Here is a 19,290-nt window from a genome sequence, read left to right on the forward strand (position 1 = left end):
AAAGGATGGAGAAGTAACAGGCACAATTCATTCTGCAACCTTCAATGCACCTTTCCGCTGCGTTGGGCCTAGTAATAGGCGATGAAAAAAGAGAGATCTGGGTCCCGGTTGGTACCACCAATGATTGGTCAGAGCAGGAATCGCCGCCACTAACACAAGCAGTGTTGAATGTAGTTATTAAATATATACAAAGCTCGGTGCTGAACCGAAGTTGGAACGGTACTTGATGTAGAATCTAAGGAATCTAAGCTCGGTTCCCCTATATTACACACTCGTCTAGGCAGCGCACAAGTTCACAGGAGACTGGGCGGAAACACAGTGATGGCTTGCCTCTGCACAGAATCACAGACAACGCCGACTCCCGGACTGGGCGCAGTCTCCTAAGACGCCCCCGTTTCCGGAGCAACCGCCCGGTCCCTCCCCCATTGACTCCGCCCCCGGGGGCGTCTTTCCCGCCCAAGGCCGTTAACACCGCAGAGCATTGTGGGATAAAGCTATAGGCTAGGTTTCACTAAATCCTTCCAAAGCGCCTTTGCTTTAAGAGACTTATTCCTGGGGAAATTGATTATTCTTTAGGACTCGACAAGATTAATAACCCTCTTTTACAAGTGCTCTGCCCTAAATCTTTACCACAGGGCCGGTCACTTCCTTTGCAAAGCTCTCAGCACAACGGGAACGCGGGAACTTTTTTCCCTTCGCGCGGAGGGTGACGTCGCGCGTGCGCCAGCGTCCCTTTCGCTGCACACCCGTTACGCTCTTGCGCGTGCGCAGTGAGATCGAATAGCTGCTTCCTCCCGCTTCTCTTCTTCCCTCCCCCCATATCCGTGCGCCGAGCTGATAAAGGCGCCATTTTGGAGGGGCCGCGGGAGACGTGGTGTCGCGGCGGGCTCGCTCTGCCGTTCGCTAGGCTTGGTGGGAAGGCCTGTTCTCGAGTCCGCGCTTTTCGTCGCCGCCATGTCGGGAGGTGGTGTGATTCGTGGCCCGGCAGGGAACAACGACTGCCGCATCTACGTAGGGAACTTACCTCCAGACATCCGAACCAAGGACATTGAGGACGTGTTCTACAAATACGGTGCTATCCGCGACATCGACCTGAAGAATCGCCGCGGAGGACCGCCCTTCGCCTTCGTTGAGTTCGAGGACCCGCGGTGAGGCGGCCAGGGACTTGCGGCCTTGAGGATATAGGTTGGAGTAGTTAGGGAGTGTTCCAAGGCCTTAGAGAGAATGGGGACGTGGGCTCTGAGGTTGGGAGCAAGACGAGTCGGCCGTGCACGAGTGAGGTGAGGAGCCGAGTCGGTGAGGCTTCTCCGGTGACCGGGTTCCCCGGGCGTCTCCAGAGCCGGCTCGCGGGCTCGGAGCGGGAAACTGAGGCGCCGAGGGCTGCTGTAGTGGTCGGGAGCCTGGCGTGCTTCTGGGTGGGGGAGGGGCCGTTCCTATTATGCGGCGCATGTGGGCTCTTCCACCCCGGGTGCGCATGTGCGGGCCGCTGCTAGCTCCCCGGCGGAGGTAGCCACCCCTCCCGGTCCTTTTTCTTACCCTTCGGCTTTCTGTAATCACGCAGGGATGCGGAAGACGCGGTGTACGGTCGCGACGGCTATGATTACGATGGATATCGTCTGCGGGTGGAGTTTCCTCGAAGTGGCCGTGGTACAGGCCGAGGCGGCGGCGGGGGTGGAGGTGGCGGGGCTCCCCGGGGCCGCTATGGCCCCCCATCCAGGCGTTCTGAAAACAGAGTGGTTGTCTCTGGTAAGTTGACTGTTCCGCGCGGGTCGATGTCACTTTTGGATAGATACTACACTTTAAAGTTTTCCTTGCATGAGTAGTTTGACAAATACTAGCTTTCATGGTAGGTCTTAAATTATTTCAGTCGCATGGATGAATTTAGTAACCAGGAATTACTGTATTTGAGATTTAGCCAATTAGATTGCAATGCCTAGAATATGAAGATCATTACTTTGCAAATAATTTGAGGCTTTTAATTCTAGAATTTTGAATCATTAACCTAGGATGTTGAAACTAATCATTAATTTTAAAGTAGTCTTGGTTCTAATGTAAATTTTAACTTTAATGTGAAATACTAGGATAATTGTTGGAAAAAAATCTTAAAAAAATCTTTTTCAGGACTGCCTCCAAGTGGAAGCTGGCAGGATTTAAAGGATCACATGCGTGAAGCAGGTGATGTATGTTATGCTGATGTTTACCGAGATGGCACTGGTGTCGTGGAGTTTGTACGGAAAGAAGATATGACCTATGCAGTTCGAAAACTGGATAACACTAAGTTTAGATCTCATGAGGTAGGTTATACACTTATTCTTTTTATTGGCCAGAATTGGATACAGTGGTCTTAACTGTGGAATTTGAAGGTAAGATTCAGGCAAGGGTGTCCAAGTAAACCCAGTAAAGTGCCTCTGGTTTAAATTACGTTGTATTCATTCAGCATGCCTGAAGACAGGTGAAAGCTTAGATCTTTCAATCGAAAGTTCTGTCTATTCAATAGGGAGAAACTGCCTACATCCGAGTTAAAGTTGATGGGCCCAGAAGTCCAAGTTATGGAAGATCTCGATCTCGAAGCCGTAGTCGTAGCAGAAGCCGTAGCAGAAGCAACAGCAGGAGTCGAAGTTATTCCCCAAGGAGAAGCAGAGGATCACCACGCTATTCTCCCCGTCATAGCAGATCTCGCTCTCGTACATAAGATGATTGGTGACACTTTTTTGTAGAACCCATGTTGTATACAGTTTTCCTTTATTCAGTACAATCTTTTCATTTTTTAATTCAAACTGTTTTGTTCAGAATGGGCTAAAGTGTTGAATTGCATTCTTGTGTAATACCCCTTGCTCCTAACATCTACATTCCCCTCATGTCGATAAATTGTATTTTAAGTGATGTCATAGCCAGGATTGTTTAAATTTAGTTAACTCTCCATGCTCTTCAGACTGTGATATTGTGTAAATGTCTATTCTGCTCTGGTTTGTGTGAACTGGGATGTTGGGGGTGTTTGTGGTTATCTTACCTGGGGAAGTTCTTATGTTTATCTTGCTTTTCATGTGTCTTTCTGTAGACATATCTGAAGAGATGGATTAAGAATGCTTTGGATTAAGGATTGTGGAGCACATTTCAATCATTTTAGGATTGTCAAAAGGAGGATTGAGGAGGATCAGATCAATAATGGAGGCAATGGTATGACTCCAAGTGCTATTGTCACAGATGAAATTGGCAGTATTGACCTTATACTAAAGGCAAGGGTTTAAATTGATTATGTATACATCTACCATAAAACACTTGTAAGCATCTTATGCAGTTACCTTTAGCTACAATTGCTTTGCTCTTTAAACCTTGGCAATTGTGGCAAAATTACATTGCCCATTTTGTAACTATTTTGCTCCCTTCCCTTTTTTATTTTAATAGGGACTAATGTGGGAAGAACTGGCTAATTTGTCATAATGCTTAGTTACAACTGTTAATGTGTGACCTGCTGTTGGTGTACATGTGGGTACAGGGTGTCTTTAATTCCAACCAGATAGAGTATAATATCAATACTGCTAAATCTGCATGTCCTCTGTGTGACTGATATAGCGTTGCTACTTCATTTTTTAAAGACAAAATGAAAGCAAAATATAGAATTCCAACATATTGGTGTAGATAATCTAGTTGGGAATAATTTTAAGTCTCACCTTCCCCTTTAAACTAGTATTCATAATTGACTCATGTTTAAAATACTTTTAATTTACAAATTAAATTACAAATGGGAGTGTTAGATTTAGTTTAGACTTAGGGGGGTAGCAGTACCAGTAAACTTTTCAACTACTTAACTTTTTGCAACCACAAAACCTGTAATACGCTGTACAGTGACAAGTGTTGGCATTATCAGTTGAACTGTAAATATAAAATGCTTCTTCCAATTAGTCTCTATGATAATTAAGTTTCTAAAATTTATCAGAACACCATTCAGAAACTTGTTTTGGGGAATTTGATAGTTATTGATGTACATCTGTTAAACTGATGACAGACATAACTCATCATTCCCCAGAAACCTTTTTTGATTACAGTATCTAACATTTTGCCTCCTCTTTTTTGGTTTTGCTGGTTATAAAGGTTTGGATTGGAGAGGGCTCACTGGATCCCAATCCTTGGAGCTGGATCATTGGATTCAAATCATAATGTGGATAGGATAGGGAGGATGAATTACAAGGATTCATGGAGCGGGATCAGATTACCAGGAACATAGGAGTGGATTCCTGCCCCAACCAAACCGCATTCGTGTGGATTTTTTTTTTTATTCAACTTAATTGGCTATTCCAAAGATTTTTTTTTTTTCCTATTTTTGACGATTGGAGCCCTTAAGATGCACGATGGAATTGTGTTTTGCATTTTTGGTAAAAGGAGCAAAGCGAGGACCTGGAGATATACGCTGGAGCAATCTCCTTGGAAGGATTCAGCACGAGTAGATGGTAAACATTTAAAGGGGAAAGGGGGGGTTTGTTTAAAATAGTAAATCAGTAAGTCACTTCTAAATTTAAAGAAAACAAAATTGGAGTTGAAGAATAAGTAGGTTTCCAATTGGCTGTTGCCGTTTTTCTTTGAAAAAAATAAACATTTTTTAAAAAACTATGCATGGTTGTCCTTTTTCCTCTTGTAAGATTTTTTTTACTGGGTGACTAGTCTCAGTTAATACTTAAAATTGATAAGATTCTGATTTTCTTGTGTTTGTGTTAGTAAATTAAAGGTTTTTGAAAGGAATTTGCTAATAAATGGTATTATCTCTTACTGTTAATTGTAAAAGTCTTCAGGGGAAGATAAAAAGTGAGAATAAGATAGTTGTGTATGTAATGTCGTAAATGAGGGGTGATTTAGTTTCTGGAGGATAAGCTGCAAAGCTTTGGTTAAAAATGACTGAGTTTATGGATACTGCTTATTTTTGGTAATTAGCATAGAGTTTTGTGTAAAATCAGGTAATGACTAGTGAATGTTGGTATTATTAGCCTTTGAGTTTCTCAATGAAAATAATTCATCTCAAAAATTGGTAAGTATTAAAATTCAGCACAGATTATAATTCTTATCACAGATTACATTTACTGTTTGAAATCTGAATAGCACACTGGAAGATTTAACTGTTTGAGTGAATCATTGCTAATAAAAAGCTGGGCATTCTTTAGAATTTTGCCTTGGAACTCTTCTTAACCATAAAGTTACTATCTGAAACATACCAAAGCAGTGATGACATCTTGTCATCTACTAGGTTTTGTATCTTTACTTGGTAGCCCCTTGGTGCTAAATTTTCACTTAGAGTTGGGGGAAGGAGGGGGTTTTTACTTAGTATTCCTGATCTTTATTCTTCTGATTTCCTGATAGCTAGTCACAATCATCAGACCACTTTTTGTGCATCTAAAAGATAGCTAAATCATAAGATTTCCCTGGAATGTTAATTATAATTGGAAGCAGAATTTAAGACTGCTATTCAGATGATGTGATTTCAAACTTAGGAGACACTAGAAATCTTGGTAGTGGAGACAGCCTAAAGATTGGCATAAGGTCACCCAGCCAATACATTTAAATGAACCTTGTGGAATGTCAGGAGGAAGAGAAAGGATAGTAAAGTCAAGATTAGGATTCCATTTTTTAGAGCGTTTTGTATCGATCCATTAAGGGAGTAACTAGGTTTAATGTAGGAATTCAAAATATAGTGCTCAAGAGTAGACAGTACGTAAAACTAGGTTTCATCTGAGTTGGCAAAAAAGTTCAAGTTTTTTTGTAAGACATTAAAAGTAGATGATTTTGGAAAGAGCTAGACTTTTGCAGGCCCTGAGTTCATTAGTATTCATTATTTTGGAAACAGGACCAAGATGAAAATTGCCCTCAAAAGTTGAGTGCATTTAAGCTAAGTTGAAAGATGAGCTCTACTTTAGGAGTGTTAGTAGTCCCAATCAGATTGAAGTGAGATGGAAGATACTACTTGCCTGTATGTAGGCTTTTTAAGATTAGAGAAGATTTCGCCTGTGTAGGAAAGGGGCCAGGTTTTCCAGTTCAGGAGGAGTAGACTGCAGACTGTTTGTCGGTCTTAGGACATGGACCTTAAATCTCTTCCTGTGTTAGCAACTCTTAGAAGAAAGGTATATTAAAAAAGCAGTCTTGGGTTTTCCGCTTTTCTCTGTATTTATGTGCCCTTAGATGTTGTAGGGAGCTTATAATTTATTTTCTAATCAAGGAAAAGTTTAAATTATTTCTCATAACATCAGATTGAGTAACCCACCTTGCTGTTCAGCCTACATCCTGGAAACAAAAGGTAAGAAACCCATTTTCTGATTCCTAATTGTTTGGGATCTGAATTTTATTTTTAAAATTTAAGTTTAGTAATTTTTAAAAAAATGCTGTTTGGAATGTGAACAGATTTCCTTCATTTAAAATGTTTTTTACCCCCGTAAGTTTTATAGTTTGGAATGTTAATGTATCTACTCACTGTAGTGCTTTAACTTGAATATGATTCTAGATTTTAACTTTCTCAGTTTTGTCTTTGAAATATATCTTGCTTGTTAAGGGACTTTTTTTTTTTCAAGTTTCTGTGAATTATTTGTGTGCTTTTTTGCTTACTTTGTACATGACGTTGTAATGAAATCACAAGTTACATGTCTGTATTTACCATAAATAGTATTAAAAGGAAAGAAACTATTAGACTGAAGTTCTGTTATAACCATTCTTTGGTTTAACCTATTTCTATCAGGGTATGAAGACTACAAAGAGAGAAAACAGGTTTACAGTCTTTTATCCCAGAACTCCAAAATCTTTTGTTAAGCAAATTGAATGTAAAATATGGCCAAAATCAATGCATTTGTTTTGTACTTGTTGTGACTAAGAAATACTAATGTCAGTTGTCACAGGTTGTACTGAGTGTTAATGTGGTAAAGGATCTATATAAGAAACCTTGATAAAATGCAAAACACTCTGAATTTCAAATACATCTGCCCCAGAGAGTTTGGATAAAGGGTTGTAGAACCGTTATAAATTACACGGAGTGAAGGCTTCTGTGTAGTTTGGGCGTGTGAGTGAAAACAAACCTGGTTACTCTGATTTCTTTATTAAGCTGTTAGCTCCATATCTCTTTAGGCTGAAGCAGCCACCAGAAAAGGCATGGCACATTTTTCATATTCTGTTGTTCTAGTGGACTCGTAGTTCCTCTCCACTGAAGGAAATAAATACTCTGCCATTCCATGCAGTGGAGTACTCTATTGGGGGAAATTTTTCCCGGTACCTATTATTTTTAATAAGAATCTGATCCTATAGGAAAGGGTGGGATTGGCATGAAGTAAAGGGAGATTATAAGGAAAGGTGTTCATTTTGTCTCCTGATTGTTGCATAAATAGTAATCCTGGCAAAAACTTGCTTAAAATGTAGATCCAAGAACTTACAGTATACTTGAAACAGCTTATCCATGTGATTACACTTAAGATTGAGATTGGGTTGGGGGGTGCTGCTTCTGACTTTGAAAGCTATACCTGAAAACCTTTTAATGTGATTTGTAGGGATGAAAGGAGAGAAAGATCTTTTTCTTATACAGAAGTTCTTGGTGCTTCTTAGGCAGAAAAAAATCTCAAACATTTTGAAATAGGTCACTCACTGGCAAGAGAGAAAACATAAGGCGATTGCCATTTATGTAGGTATGCAAAACAGAAGAAACAGTTGAGTAGATCCTGGGTGTTTCATCTTCATTTCTTAAAAAGGTTAAAGTGTTTTATCTTTTTATAATTGCTGATAAAATTATCAGTGTAAAGGTAGTAGAAATTAAGAGCTATAGAATGCTTTACTCATCTTCACCGAATATACTTTGAGCAAACAATTTAAAAGGTATGCCAGATGTCTAATGAGTTGTGTGGAGGGATGTTATTTTGTTTATCATGGTCTTGTCACTCCCCGTATTTGAGTAATGTTAGGAGAAAATCACATAGCCGCTAGAGGGTGCTATGATGCAAAATTAACCAGGAAATACCCTAGGGCAAAGAATGGTAACAGCAAGGTGGAAACTTAATCCTCTGTCAGCTCCAAAGTTAGAATTTTTTTGGTCTTAAGTTTTTTTCCTGTAGCTCTACCTTTGCCTCTCCATCTGTTGGTCAAAATCCTTTTCCTTTTCCTTTAGGTTTTGAATAGCACTTAATGAGTACCAAGCTTGTATAAGGGCTTCCCTGGTGGCTCAGAGGTTAAAGCGTCTGCCTGCAATGTGGGAGACCCAGGTTCGATCCCTGGGTCGGTAAGATCCCCGGCTCGCAAAGAGTTGGACATGACTGAGCAACTTTCAAGCTTGAATAAATCACAAAACTGTCTAGCTTCTGGGACTTAGGACAAAATGCTGAAGATGTGAAGCTGCTTGTTTTTCTGCCTGCCTTGTACATCTCCAAGTATGTAATAGTAAGGCCAGAAGTGTAGGAATCAGGTACAGGAGTGCTACCCATTCCCCCTCCTCCCCCCTCCAGCCATGAAGTTGGTCATGTGATATACAAAATGAGTATCCTTTGAGAAACCTTTGTTTATATGGTGTGAAACACTTTCTTCAGTGATAAGTCTTATTTCTTAACATTACTGAGACTTTAAGTGATTGTTACTGTGTCTTACAACCCTATCTGTTCATCAGGTTGGCTACTTAAATTTTTCTATTCTACAGAACAGGCAGAGTATCCTGTGATCAAAATGTCAGCACAGACTTCTCTGTTAGGAACTAACACCTCAGCATTTGTCATTCCCACCTCCCTTCAACTTTACATTCCAAAAATGTAAAGGACACAAGCTTTTTTGTCACTAAAAGTTTTTTAGGCCCACTTGTGATACATTTAGTCAATATGGGAGCACTTGTCTTCAGACACAAATGTTAAAAACTGCTTTGAAGTGTAAGACACCAAAAGGGGATAAATACAGGTATTCTAAAAGAGAATCGCATTTTCACAGAGAGAACCTTGCCTACCAAGCTCACATTTTATGTAGCAAGTTAGGCTACCAAAGGTAGTTGCTCACTAGTGAGATAGCCTTGCTGCAAATTGGATTGAGTACTGAAAGTGCACTAAATTATCCCTTAATTCAAGAAATGTTAGCTCTGACATCTTAATTTAACTTGTGAAGAGACTAAATCCTAAATTGCTCAACTGAAAATCTGGAATTCCCTTTGTAAAAGAAAAAGGCTAAACTTGAAGGTGGTTTTAAGTGCCAGATGACATGGCAGAATTGTACCCTGAAGTGCTGGGTATTAGGGGAGCCTTTGTAAGTTTAAGATAAGCTTTCAGGTTACGTTTATTAAGGTTTAATCCTTATGAATGGACTACTACATCAGTTGACAAAACATAACCTACAGCCTTTAACTGAGACTTGGAGTCTTGGGCTGAATCTAAAGCTGTTGATAACCTTGTCCCAGTATCAAAAGTCATCTCCCTGAGAACTTAGTACCTACCATACTGTGTTGGCACAGACTTTATATCTGGTATGGCATATGTCACGTTCTATCCATTTATCTGCCTCATCCGGATTCGTGAGTTTATTTTCTAAGGAACCAAGACAGCCCGTCACCTGATAGTAGTCACTGAAAAAGCACCACTCATCCTTCCTCATTGTTCTGCATAGCACTTTTCTGCCATATCTTAAAACTCGAGCCAGTATACCTTTAGCCAGTGAGTTTATTGTCTCTTTTCTAACAGGTCATAACCTGTTTTCCCCTTTATTTCTCTTTCTTCAATAGCACAATGTCACTGCATAGATACTCGAAAGATTACTCAATTCAGTTGCTTAGAGAAGTATAGAAATTTGAATTATTTTACTTCCCTTTCTGAGTATCTTGAGTAAGTAACCAGTAAATAGACTCAGGTTCTTCTGTTTGCAAGTTGGAAATCAGTCCTTCAGTTGATACAGAGGAGGCTAAGTAACATTAAGACATTTTCCATCTTTTTATCTCCTGATATTTCTAACAGTTTTTGGAGGATTTTGTTTCTTGAATTACAAAATAAGGGACATCCACAACGTTAAGAGGCTTCCCCGGTGGCTCCGCAGTAAAGAATCCACCTGTAGTGCAGGAGATGCTAGTTCAGTCCAAGTCAGTCAGATCCTCTGGAGGAGGGCATGGCAACCCACTCCAGTACTCTAGCCTGGAGAAGCCCATGGACTGAGGAGCCTGGCGGCCTGCAGTCCATAGGGTCACGAAGGGTTGGACATGACTGAAGCAACCGAGCACGCACATGCCCAACTTAGACGAAATGTACGCTGTTGGTTAACAGTACACTACAGGTGTACATGACAGTAAGTGTGCTTGTTGGTTAACAAGCTCACTACAAAAAAAGTGATTCCTTTGTTCTCTGATACTACAGAGTAAACGTGTAACATGGTGAAAATCAAGTTCTGTGTCTTAATGTAACCAGTTTTTAGCTACGGTGCATTTGTGTCTGTCACTTAACAAGAATAAGGTTTTACTTCCCAGATAAGAGTACTTCAAAATGCGATTTGAATTTGTCTCCCAGCTTCATTTGCCATGCTGACATCTTTGTCCGTACACCCAAAATCATTACTGAAGAAATGAAAAACCAGTTAACTGGCCACCTCCATCCTGGCCATCCAGCCTGATCTTCCTAAAACTGTTGCTCATCTAGTATGAAACAGTGGAATGTAGTCTACAATTTATCACCATTTTCAATCACATTTTCCCTGCTCTGGGTGATCTGGTAAATATTTTTTACTGATCATCATTGTTTTTACTTCTGTATATTTTATATGTTTTCAAACTTTTCTGCCCTTAGTAGTAGTCACCCTGCTGCTGCAAGTCCTTATTACTGTCAAGTTATATTTAATTTCTGAAGTTATAAAAACCAAGCTTCGAAACCCATAATATAGCTCTCTCCCCTGTGATGCATTTAGTCTCACAATTTTATTACTGTTGAAATTTGTATGTTAATTTTTTCTACCCAGTAGAATTTTTGTTGTGTTGGCATTTCCTAGTGAGCCAAATGTTTACTTACTAGATGGAGTTCTTCAAAATGCTATTTGGATTTGTTTTCCACGTCCAGTTGGCACAGTTTAATAAATGTTGATTGACAGAGAAAGAACTTTAGTTCTCCTTAAAAGCAAAATGGTAGAGAAACCTAGTCCTCAAACTATTGGTTGGGTAGATTATTGGAGAAAGTGGTAGCCCTAACATTGCATCAAATAATTTCTCAGCTGTGAAAATAGGAAGTGCAAATTAATGTTGACCATTCATGTTAGAGGTGCTGATCTGCCACACAGTGTAAAAATAACTACAGGCAGCCTTCTATATCTGCAGTTAATGCATCTGCAGATTGAACCAACCATAGGTTGTGTAGTACTGAAAAGAACAAGCACACAAGTGGACCTGCATAGTCAAGCCTGTGTTCCAGGGTCAACTAATTTAAATGCTAGCTTAAGCCACATATAACTGTAAAAACAAGCACTGTCCCCCAAATCAGTCTTGGAAAGTAAAAAAGTTGTTTTGTTGCAAGATGCAGTGCAGATCCTCTAGAATTGGTGGTGGTGTCTCCTAAAGGAGCAGAGGGGTTCCCTCTCTTGCTTTCTCCCAAAGTGAAAGTCAGTTGTGTCTGACTCTTTGTGACCCCATGGACTGTATAGTCCATGGAATTCTCCAGGCCAGAATACTGGAGTAGGTAACCTTTCCCTTCTCCAGAGGATCTTCCAAACCCAGGTCTCCCTGCTTTCTCCTGGATTTTCCATTATTAAGCATAATTCTTAGAGAAGAAGCCTTAAATTCGTTCTGAATTTAGTAATCCTGTCTCAATGAGTTTCTACAGTTTTCTCATTAGGATTGAATTATTTTGGTTCTTTTTTATTAGTAGTTATCCATAAAGAGATTTATAGATAGAATGAAGAAACTGGGTAGTATATTTACTGGCTTGGGGATCTTAACATTACTCCAGGACCCTGACCCTGATCCTTAGGCTGATAGAGGATCAGCTAGCATAAGCAGTTCTCAAAGCCATGGACTCTGGAAACACAAATCTTAAAAGCACTCACGTTACTTTTGCCTTTGAAAACTTCCCTTCATGATCTGCCAAAGACTAAAGCATTCTCGCACTAATTGCACTGTATTTCTGCTTTGCTTTGCTTCAGCATAGTGTCACGTAATATGCACACCTGCATGTTGCCCTTACACGGTTGTCTGATTTCATGTATGTTTTGATTTCCTCCAGCTACATGGTAAACTCCTAGAGACCAAAATCTGTATTAATAACTTTCTGACACTTTTTCTAAGATGCTTGGTGCACAACACTGACCTTACTGTTTATGTATAAGTACGGTCATGAAATCCTCAGCAGGTGAACTGCATAGCTTAGATCTTATATGTAGTGTGGTCCTCCAGTCAGATTGGGCTTATTTCCAAAGTAGTTACTTCAAGAGTTTGTGCCATTTTCTACCTTCTTAGTGGAGAAGTTAGAGGGGAAAATGCAAGGACATAGGACAAATACTTAGTGGAAGTAGTAGCTGGTGGTGTTTTTTTTTTTTTTTGAGTGCTTTGACTCAATTCTCCAATGTTTCTAGCCTTATTTTGGAGTTGGAGGAAATGAACTCGAAGATGTAAAAGTGACAGAACTTGAGTCTATGTCTTCTAGTGACAAGCTCTTGTTTATTTTATTACTATATTGCTTTTTTAAAAACCGGCCTTTTTCCAGTGGAGAGGTTGGGGGGAAAGAAGTCTTTGACCCAAGTGATCACTATCTGTAATACCCACTTGATGCCACCAGGGTGCCCCATGGTGCTGTCTTTGATCCACGTTCTTCGCCAGGTTGATGGGGCTGTTTCAAAGTGTTCATCTTGTCACAGTGACCATCGCCCAGAGCCCAGCAGTACAAAGTGGGGTACTTAGCTCCCTGGCTTTCCAGTGTGCAGTGCACAGCCAACATCAGAGAAGCCCTTGCCCTCTTTTGACCCCTTCTGGTCACACTGGCCCCGCAGAAAGCAGATCAGACAATGACCAGAGCCTGGCTAGCTACTCTTAACAGGCTACAGTCTCAGAGGATAGTAGCACGAAAAAGATCCTGAGAATGGGTAAATGTAAACATGCACTTGTTTTGTTAGCTAAGTGTACACTTAAATTCTTATTAGCAAGATAGATCTGATACACAAAACCGTATTGAATTGCTTTATCAGCTTTAAAAGCAACGTGTGATGACTTTGCAGTTTGCAACAGTCTGCGTTATACTTGGTCCTGAGCGTACAGCCTATTAGGCATTAGTTGTGATATTCAACCCTAGATGACAGCCCAGTGTCAAAGCTGTCAGTTACGTGAGAACCAATGAAGTCTCATTTAGCACGACAAGTAGGCCCTTTAATATTTTGTTTTCTTCCCAATGCTCTTATAATCATTTTGTATAAACATTTAACTAGTCTATAATTATTTCAAGTTTTGATTTCTCTATTGGAGATTCTTAAACATATTCCAGTGACTGACTAGTACAGTTCCTGGCCTTAAATAGATGCTTCATAAATATCTGCTTACTGAAAAAGGATGATAGTTATGGCATAGTTCTACACATGAGCCATTTTTCTAAGGAGAGAATCCACATTAGGAGGTCTTTGTTTTGTCCAATCCATTATGAACTGAAAAGTTAGTACCTAGGGTGTCTTGGCTAGCCTTTCAAAACCTAGAATATATCATTCTAGGTTGGAGATAGCACAGCCTGAATTTTGGGCTGAAGCTGGGCTGATTATCTTTAGATAGCATCCATGCAGTATCTCTAGGACTAGGTGTTTACCAGGGTTCTTAGAACCATGGGAGAGACTTAAACTTTACTGATTGAAGCTGTAGTCTTGGGGTGCCTTTTCCCTCTCCCTTTCCTGTTTTCTCAGGTACATTTCCATCCCCAAATTCCTGTGGTTTTAAGATCACTGTGGAACAAATCCCAAACCTCCCTCTAGCAGTCGAGGATTCCTTTCAGTTTTTTCAGCTCTTCTGTGGGGAGAAAGCTAAACACAGATTGTATGAACTTGAACCTTCCATAAGCTTTGCTTAAGTGATCAGAGTAACTGATCTTTAGCTAACCGAGGTTTCCTTTCAGTTTTTTCAGCTCTTCTGTGGGGAGAAAGCTAATCACAGATTGTATGAACTTGAACCTTCCATAAGCTTTGCTTAAGTGATCAAAGTAACTGATCTTTAGCTAAATGAATGCGTATAGAACATATGTGGGGACTACCTAAGGCTTCATGAGTTTTGCTAAATGTACTGTGTAGGTCCTGGATAAGTTAGGGATAAAATTTATCAATTCTAATGCAAACAAACAAAAAAAAATCCTCTTGTCCCTGAGAAACATTAACTAAGCAAAACTAGTTATCTAATTTAGTTTTAATAAATTTGTCTGAGGGTAATTCTTCCATATGTGAAGAATAAACATATGCCTTTCCCGTCTAAAGAATAAATCAGTGAGAGACAGAGTGTGTTTGTATTGCAACCCCCAGGATTCTTATTTCTGGGACTGCCTTTTACCTGATGCTTTGGACACATTTTCGCTGGCTTGAAATTGAGTGCTTGCCATCTGCTGTCAGCATTCACTGCTGAATAAAAGGGCAGGAAGGGGGAGAGAAAGTGAAATGAGAGGTTGTGGGGTGGGTGAGGCACGAGGAAGCTGGAAAAATAAGAGGAAACAGCTGGGAGCTAGGAAGTTGGGGAGGGACTTAATGTGAGGTCAGTAAAACAGCTTGCAGAGGACAGGGTCAGGCCTGGGGGTAAAAGGCTAATTAACTTCTGTCAGCTAGTTGAGCAGAGCTTTGTGTGCTTTGTTTTGGAGACTAAAATTACTTCAGAGGAAACATCTAGATTCTCTGAATCTGATCCATTTTCCCTGTGTATCATAGTAAATTCTTCACCAAGTCAGAATCTATCCTGCCCTCTAGGAATTGTCCTCTTCAGGTCTAGCAAAGAGCTTGTGCCACAGTTCAGGAAATCAAGGGTGAAATGCTTCACATAGTATTAGTAGATAGTAGGTAAGCTTTAGGTTTTAGTACACAACTTAAGGATTAAATGCTGAGTACAACTGTTGTCTCTGTAGAGTTTAAAAACCAGCTTGCCAGGTTCCCTGCACCTGCTTATATACTGGGTCAGATGACTGACTGTAGAACTTTAGGCAGCTTCTGTAATAGTTCAGAGATTTCTCAGAGTCAAGAAACATCCTTAAAGAAGGAAATCCTGGAGCTTGTGCCAGACCTCACGCTGTTCTGGCCTCATGTTGCCATCTCGGCATTGCTGTCAGGAGTGGAGCAACCTATCCAAAGCTTAGTCTAAGTTTTGTGATGCCACATCAGTGTCTTAGGTCACCACTGCTCATGTCCCTCACTCAGTGAACATACTCAAAACCTGTGTCATTATTTCCTGTTTCTTTTCACGATGAAGAATAGAGGGATCCTCCGTTGAAGATCAGATTGACCCAGTGAGGCTTTTTTTAATCTAGGCCAATGAAAGGAAGAGGAAGGAGCGCCAATTCAGAAAGGGGGGGTCATAATATAAGATCTACAATGTATTAACATGGTAACTCTTTGAAGACTAAGACAAACAGAATCCTATATGGAGTCTGAGATGAAGACGAAATTGACATGTTTCTGTTGGAATTTGGGTAAAGAGTGTTTACTCAGTATGTATGTTCTTGCTCTGCCCCAGTCTTCACAAGAGCATCTGGACAGGCATTAACAAGCACCATTTTTAAATTTTTTATTTTTTTGCAAATAGATCATTTTTTTGGTAATGGAGATAGATGACTGCTAGCACAATGTGTGTAGTGTCGTCATATTCCTGTTTTAACCAGTGGAATATATTGGGTGGAGGCTATACCACTGGAAAGAGCTTTTCCTTTGTACCAGAGTACCTGCTTATGTAAGGATTTATGTTTTTGACTATTAGCATGATGTCACTGAACTAAGCTTGCTAGATTGGTTCAGGCCCACAAAGTTTGCGTGACCTGTCAACTTTTTTCAAGCTCAGCCATCACCCTGGGATTGGGGCATCTGAGGGCAGGGAGGAACAGGTGTCCAAAGGAGAAATGCTGGTGCCTGAGAGTATGTTTCCAGTTGTATTAAGTTTCTTACTTGGTGTATTTTTGACCTGTCTTAGTTTCTTTCCTTCTTGTGTCTGTGCTGTTTTGCTTGCTATTTGTTGTATGTTCTCTGTCAGCCATTCAGGAGTTGTAAAATGGAAGGTGTTTCTACTCACATGTTTTATGGGTGGAACTGACGGGTTAAGCATGGTTTGTAGCAGCTTGTTTCAGAAAGAGTGAAAGGTGATAAATGTGTTACCATGGCTTTGGGTAGGTTTTGGGTATCTGGGGCATGTGGCCCTTAGAAACAAATGAGTATTTCAGGACCCTCAACTACTAGGGAAATGGGTAGATTTGTTCCCTGTCCCTTTGTTCCCCGTGACTATGTTCCAGCTGTTAAGGGATTTAAGTAGGTATTTAGGGGGGGGGAAAGTCTTTGTTGTTTCCCCTTCCTCACCTTACCAGTTAAGACAGAAATAACTAGTGATGACACTTTAGGTGGTAGAATTGAAACACAAACCCAACTTCTGACCACATGGGCCACAGGCAGTTGGCTTAAAGCCCTTAGTGTGGGGAGGTGGGAAGGGCAGATTAACTTCTGCTTTCTTCTCAGAAAAGCTTGGTTGTTTTTGTTTTTGTGTCTTGTGGGGGGGGGGGGGCAGGGTGGAGACGGGAGGTGTTAGTGTGGTGGTGGTTACCTTTGGTTTGGTCTGGTAGAGTATGTGTCCTTTCTCTTCAGTTGCATTGAGGCTGTTAAGGGTATCATTTCTCTAGCTGATATTTTTGGTAAATATTGCAGTCTTGATTTTTACGAGTAGATCTGTTAGCTCCAGCTTTCTTACTTGAAGCATTAGTTCTTAACTGCCAGTTTGAAGCTGCTCCTAAGTAGGTGGTCTCTATGAAAAGTTTTGGATTTGACTGGTGTTACTTTCTAATGTTTGCTAAAAGTTGTCTTTGGAAATGCTAATCTTAATAGGTCTCTTCCTTTGTCATGCGTCATTAGCCTTTGGGCTGTTTACCTTAGGGCTCTTGGAGGGAGGGGTGGGTGGGGCACAGGGAAAAACTTGTTACTCTGAGAGAAAGTAAGAACTGGTTCAGGGCTCTTATGCAGAATTCCCAGCCCTAGACTTCATCTAGAACCATTCGATAGCACCAATAAAAATACCTTCTTAGCACCTGTTATATTCCAGGGAATGTTCTAAGCTTTTTATACACATTTCTCCTTTAGTCTCCATTTCTCTTTTATCCACAGTCCTATCTGTGAGGTAGGTATTTACTTTGTTCTCATTTTCCAGATGAAGAAATTGAGGCCCTGAAAGATTAAGTTACAGGTCATACACACTGGGGCAGAGAAGGTGGGAAAGAACCTGAACAAGGTGGGAAGGGAATCTGAATTTTATTCAGGTGGATGTAGGCACATGTTTTTTTCCTTTGTCTTAGACACAAGACATTTCAGTTATTCATCATATCTGGATGTAACACCGCTAATCTTAATAGGTCACTGAATAGGTCAGCTGATGCACTCACTGAAAGTTGTTTACAATAATCAAGATGAATTTATTATCTTTAGACATTGCTGTGTTTTGATTGGGCCCCACTATAGTCTGTGGAAGCAGGCTTGAGGAGAGGGGTTCATTTTGTTTGTAGTTAAAGATTCTATTTGTCCTAAGGATGGAATCTTTGATCTTCCTAATTTCATTATATTCCTCAAAACAGTTGGAGCTGATTGTTTTTGAGTACTCGTTCCAAATTTTTGGATAGTTTCTTTGGAAAATAGCCTAAGATTTAACATTTCATCCGAATTTAAAAGATTGTTCATTTTTCTTTTTAAGGGGAAAGAAAAATCGGAGCAATTGGGAATTCTGGTTTCATCTCATGGATAGAAAAATGAGCCATTTACGTCAGGAAAAGTGATACTTCTGAATCCCGCTCTTCAGTAATGAGAACTAGACGGTTTTCACTTGACGTCTACTTTGTGGTAGTGGGGAACCCCCTTTCCAGAGGTTTTTGAGAAGGATTGCTAAAAAGGGTTTTCTAGATTCTGGGGAAAGAAGTTCAAGAGAGTCCAGCAACATTGTCATTAGAAAAATGGTCTTCATCCAGTGCCAGTCTTAGAATCCTGAAGCTTCATTTTCAGCACAGTTTGAAAGGCAGCAAAGTAGGAGAGCCTGTACAGGGGAGGAGAAACACTGAGGAGAGATGTATTACAGAGACCTTGAAGTCTGTGTGTTAAGACAGGAAAGAAGCAGAGACCTGCATTCACTGAATGAAAACAAAATAATGTGCAGTGTCTCAGGTCAGAGCCAAAAGGTTTTAGTTTACCTAGTTAATTTCTTAGGTTTACATCTTGGTTCTTTCCTTATCTTATATGTATATATAAGCTTTAAGGCTTCCAGAACCATTTATTTCTCTTTGCAAAAGAGACTAAAGGACATTTTTTAGCAGACATAAAGGGCCACTGTAGCAATTTAGCTGGAGTGTAATCAGAAACTGTTCATCATTTTCTGTCCCCTCCTGTCCTAGGCTGACTGGTTCCCTGATGTGTTACCTGCTTCTGCCACTGACTGAAACTGCAGAACTTCTCATTTGTCCCCAAGACTTCCAGTAGGGAATCAGCTCTAAAAGAAACCAGACCAAGGTTTGCCAGCCCCTTCATTCTGGTGACTGAGGAGAGGAGAGTGGGCAGCGGGTATACATGTGTAGTGGATGGAAAAGAAACAGACTGTCAGATTACTGTGCCTCTTCAGTTTCTTTTACCAGTCAAATTCCACAACCGTATTATTTTTATCGTGTATGTATGGGGGAAACTGGAGATGGTGACCTTGATTAGAATGTGACTTAGGAATAAATGGGGGGTGGGGTGGGTGGGTAAGAGAGTCAGTTATGAAAGATGTTGAAGTCTTGAAATAATGTGACTGAGGGTTTTTTTTTTTAAACCAGAATTCATAAAAAACTTGACAGAGCCTGCCCCCTCATTTCCTGCCACAGGAGACTTACAGGACTGGAGGCAATTGTTTAATAATAGCCTGTCTCTGCTATTCCCAATAGCTACCTCTATGTGAGGAATGGATAGAATACGTTCAGGGCATCATCATGCGAAGCTCCAGTAGTAGTGACGCCTACACGGAAGACTTGGAACTGCAAACAGAGGCTGGGGTCACCTCAGTGACATCTGACGCTGTCCAACCAGATGTTCGATTTTTGTTGGGGGGGGGGGGTTGGGGAGTGTGAAAAGCAGACTGTACTAAAGAACCAAAACAATTTCGTGTCTATACTTTCT

The 19,290-nt window shown here is 40.5% G+C and overlaps 1 protein-coding gene and 1 long non-coding RNA gene across 4 annotated transcripts; both read left to right on the top strand.

Annotated features, from left to right (window-relative positions):
- The first annotated feature begins 475 nt into the window (after positions 1-475).
- On the top strand, positions 476-4,608 carry SRSF1 (serine and arginine rich splicing factor 1). Of its 2 annotated transcripts, XR_005721666.1 has the most exons (5): positions 476-1,148; positions 1,562-1,746; positions 2,122-2,294; positions 2,498-3,177; positions 4,093-4,608. XR_005721666.1 is itself a non-coding variant. In XM_040244248.1 (4 exons), exons 1-4 carry the CDS (start codon positions 955-957, stop codon positions 2,690-2,692), a joined length of 747 nt encoding a protein of 248 aa, XP_040100182.1. In that variant the 5' UTR covers positions 476-954; the 3' UTR covers positions 2,693-4,608. The 2 variants fall into 2 exon arrangements, 1 of the variants encoding a protein (XP_040100182.1); XM_040244248.1 differs by having other exon boundaries at positions 2,498-4,608.
- Positions 4,609-16,259: 11,651 nt separating this feature from the next.
- On the top strand, positions 16,260-19,284 carry LOC120866485. 2 transcript variants are annotated; one of them, XR_005721667.1, is made up of 2 exons: positions 16,260-18,801; positions 19,059-19,284. It is a non-coding gene; the product is annotated as an uncharacterized LOC120866485 (long non-coding RNA). The 2 variants fall into 2 exon arrangements; XR_005721668.1 differs by having other exon boundaries at positions 16,260-18,699.
- Positions 19,285-19,290: the final 6 nt, after the last annotated feature.

This window comes from Oryx dammah, unplaced genomic scaffold, assembly GCF_014754425.2.
Source record: "Oryx dammah isolate SB20612 unplaced genomic scaffold, SCBI_Odam_1.1 HiC_scaffold_8, whole genome shotgun sequence".
Lineage (NCBI taxonomy): Eukaryota > Metazoa > Chordata > Mammalia > Artiodactyla > Bovidae > Oryx > Oryx dammah.

Coding starts and splice junctions, on each gene's coding strand:
- SRSF1 (XM_040244248.1), top strand. CDS start 955: ATGTCGGGAGGTGGTGTGATTCGTGGCCCGGCAGGGAACAACGACTGC. Junction 1,149..1,561: donor GTTGAGTTCGAGGACCCGCG/GTGAGGCGGCCA, acceptor GTAATCACGCAG/GGATGCGGAAGACGCGGTGT. Junction 2,295..2,497: donor CTAAGTTTAGATCTCATGAG/GTAGGTTATACA, acceptor TCTATTCAATAG/GGAGAAACTGCCTACATCCG.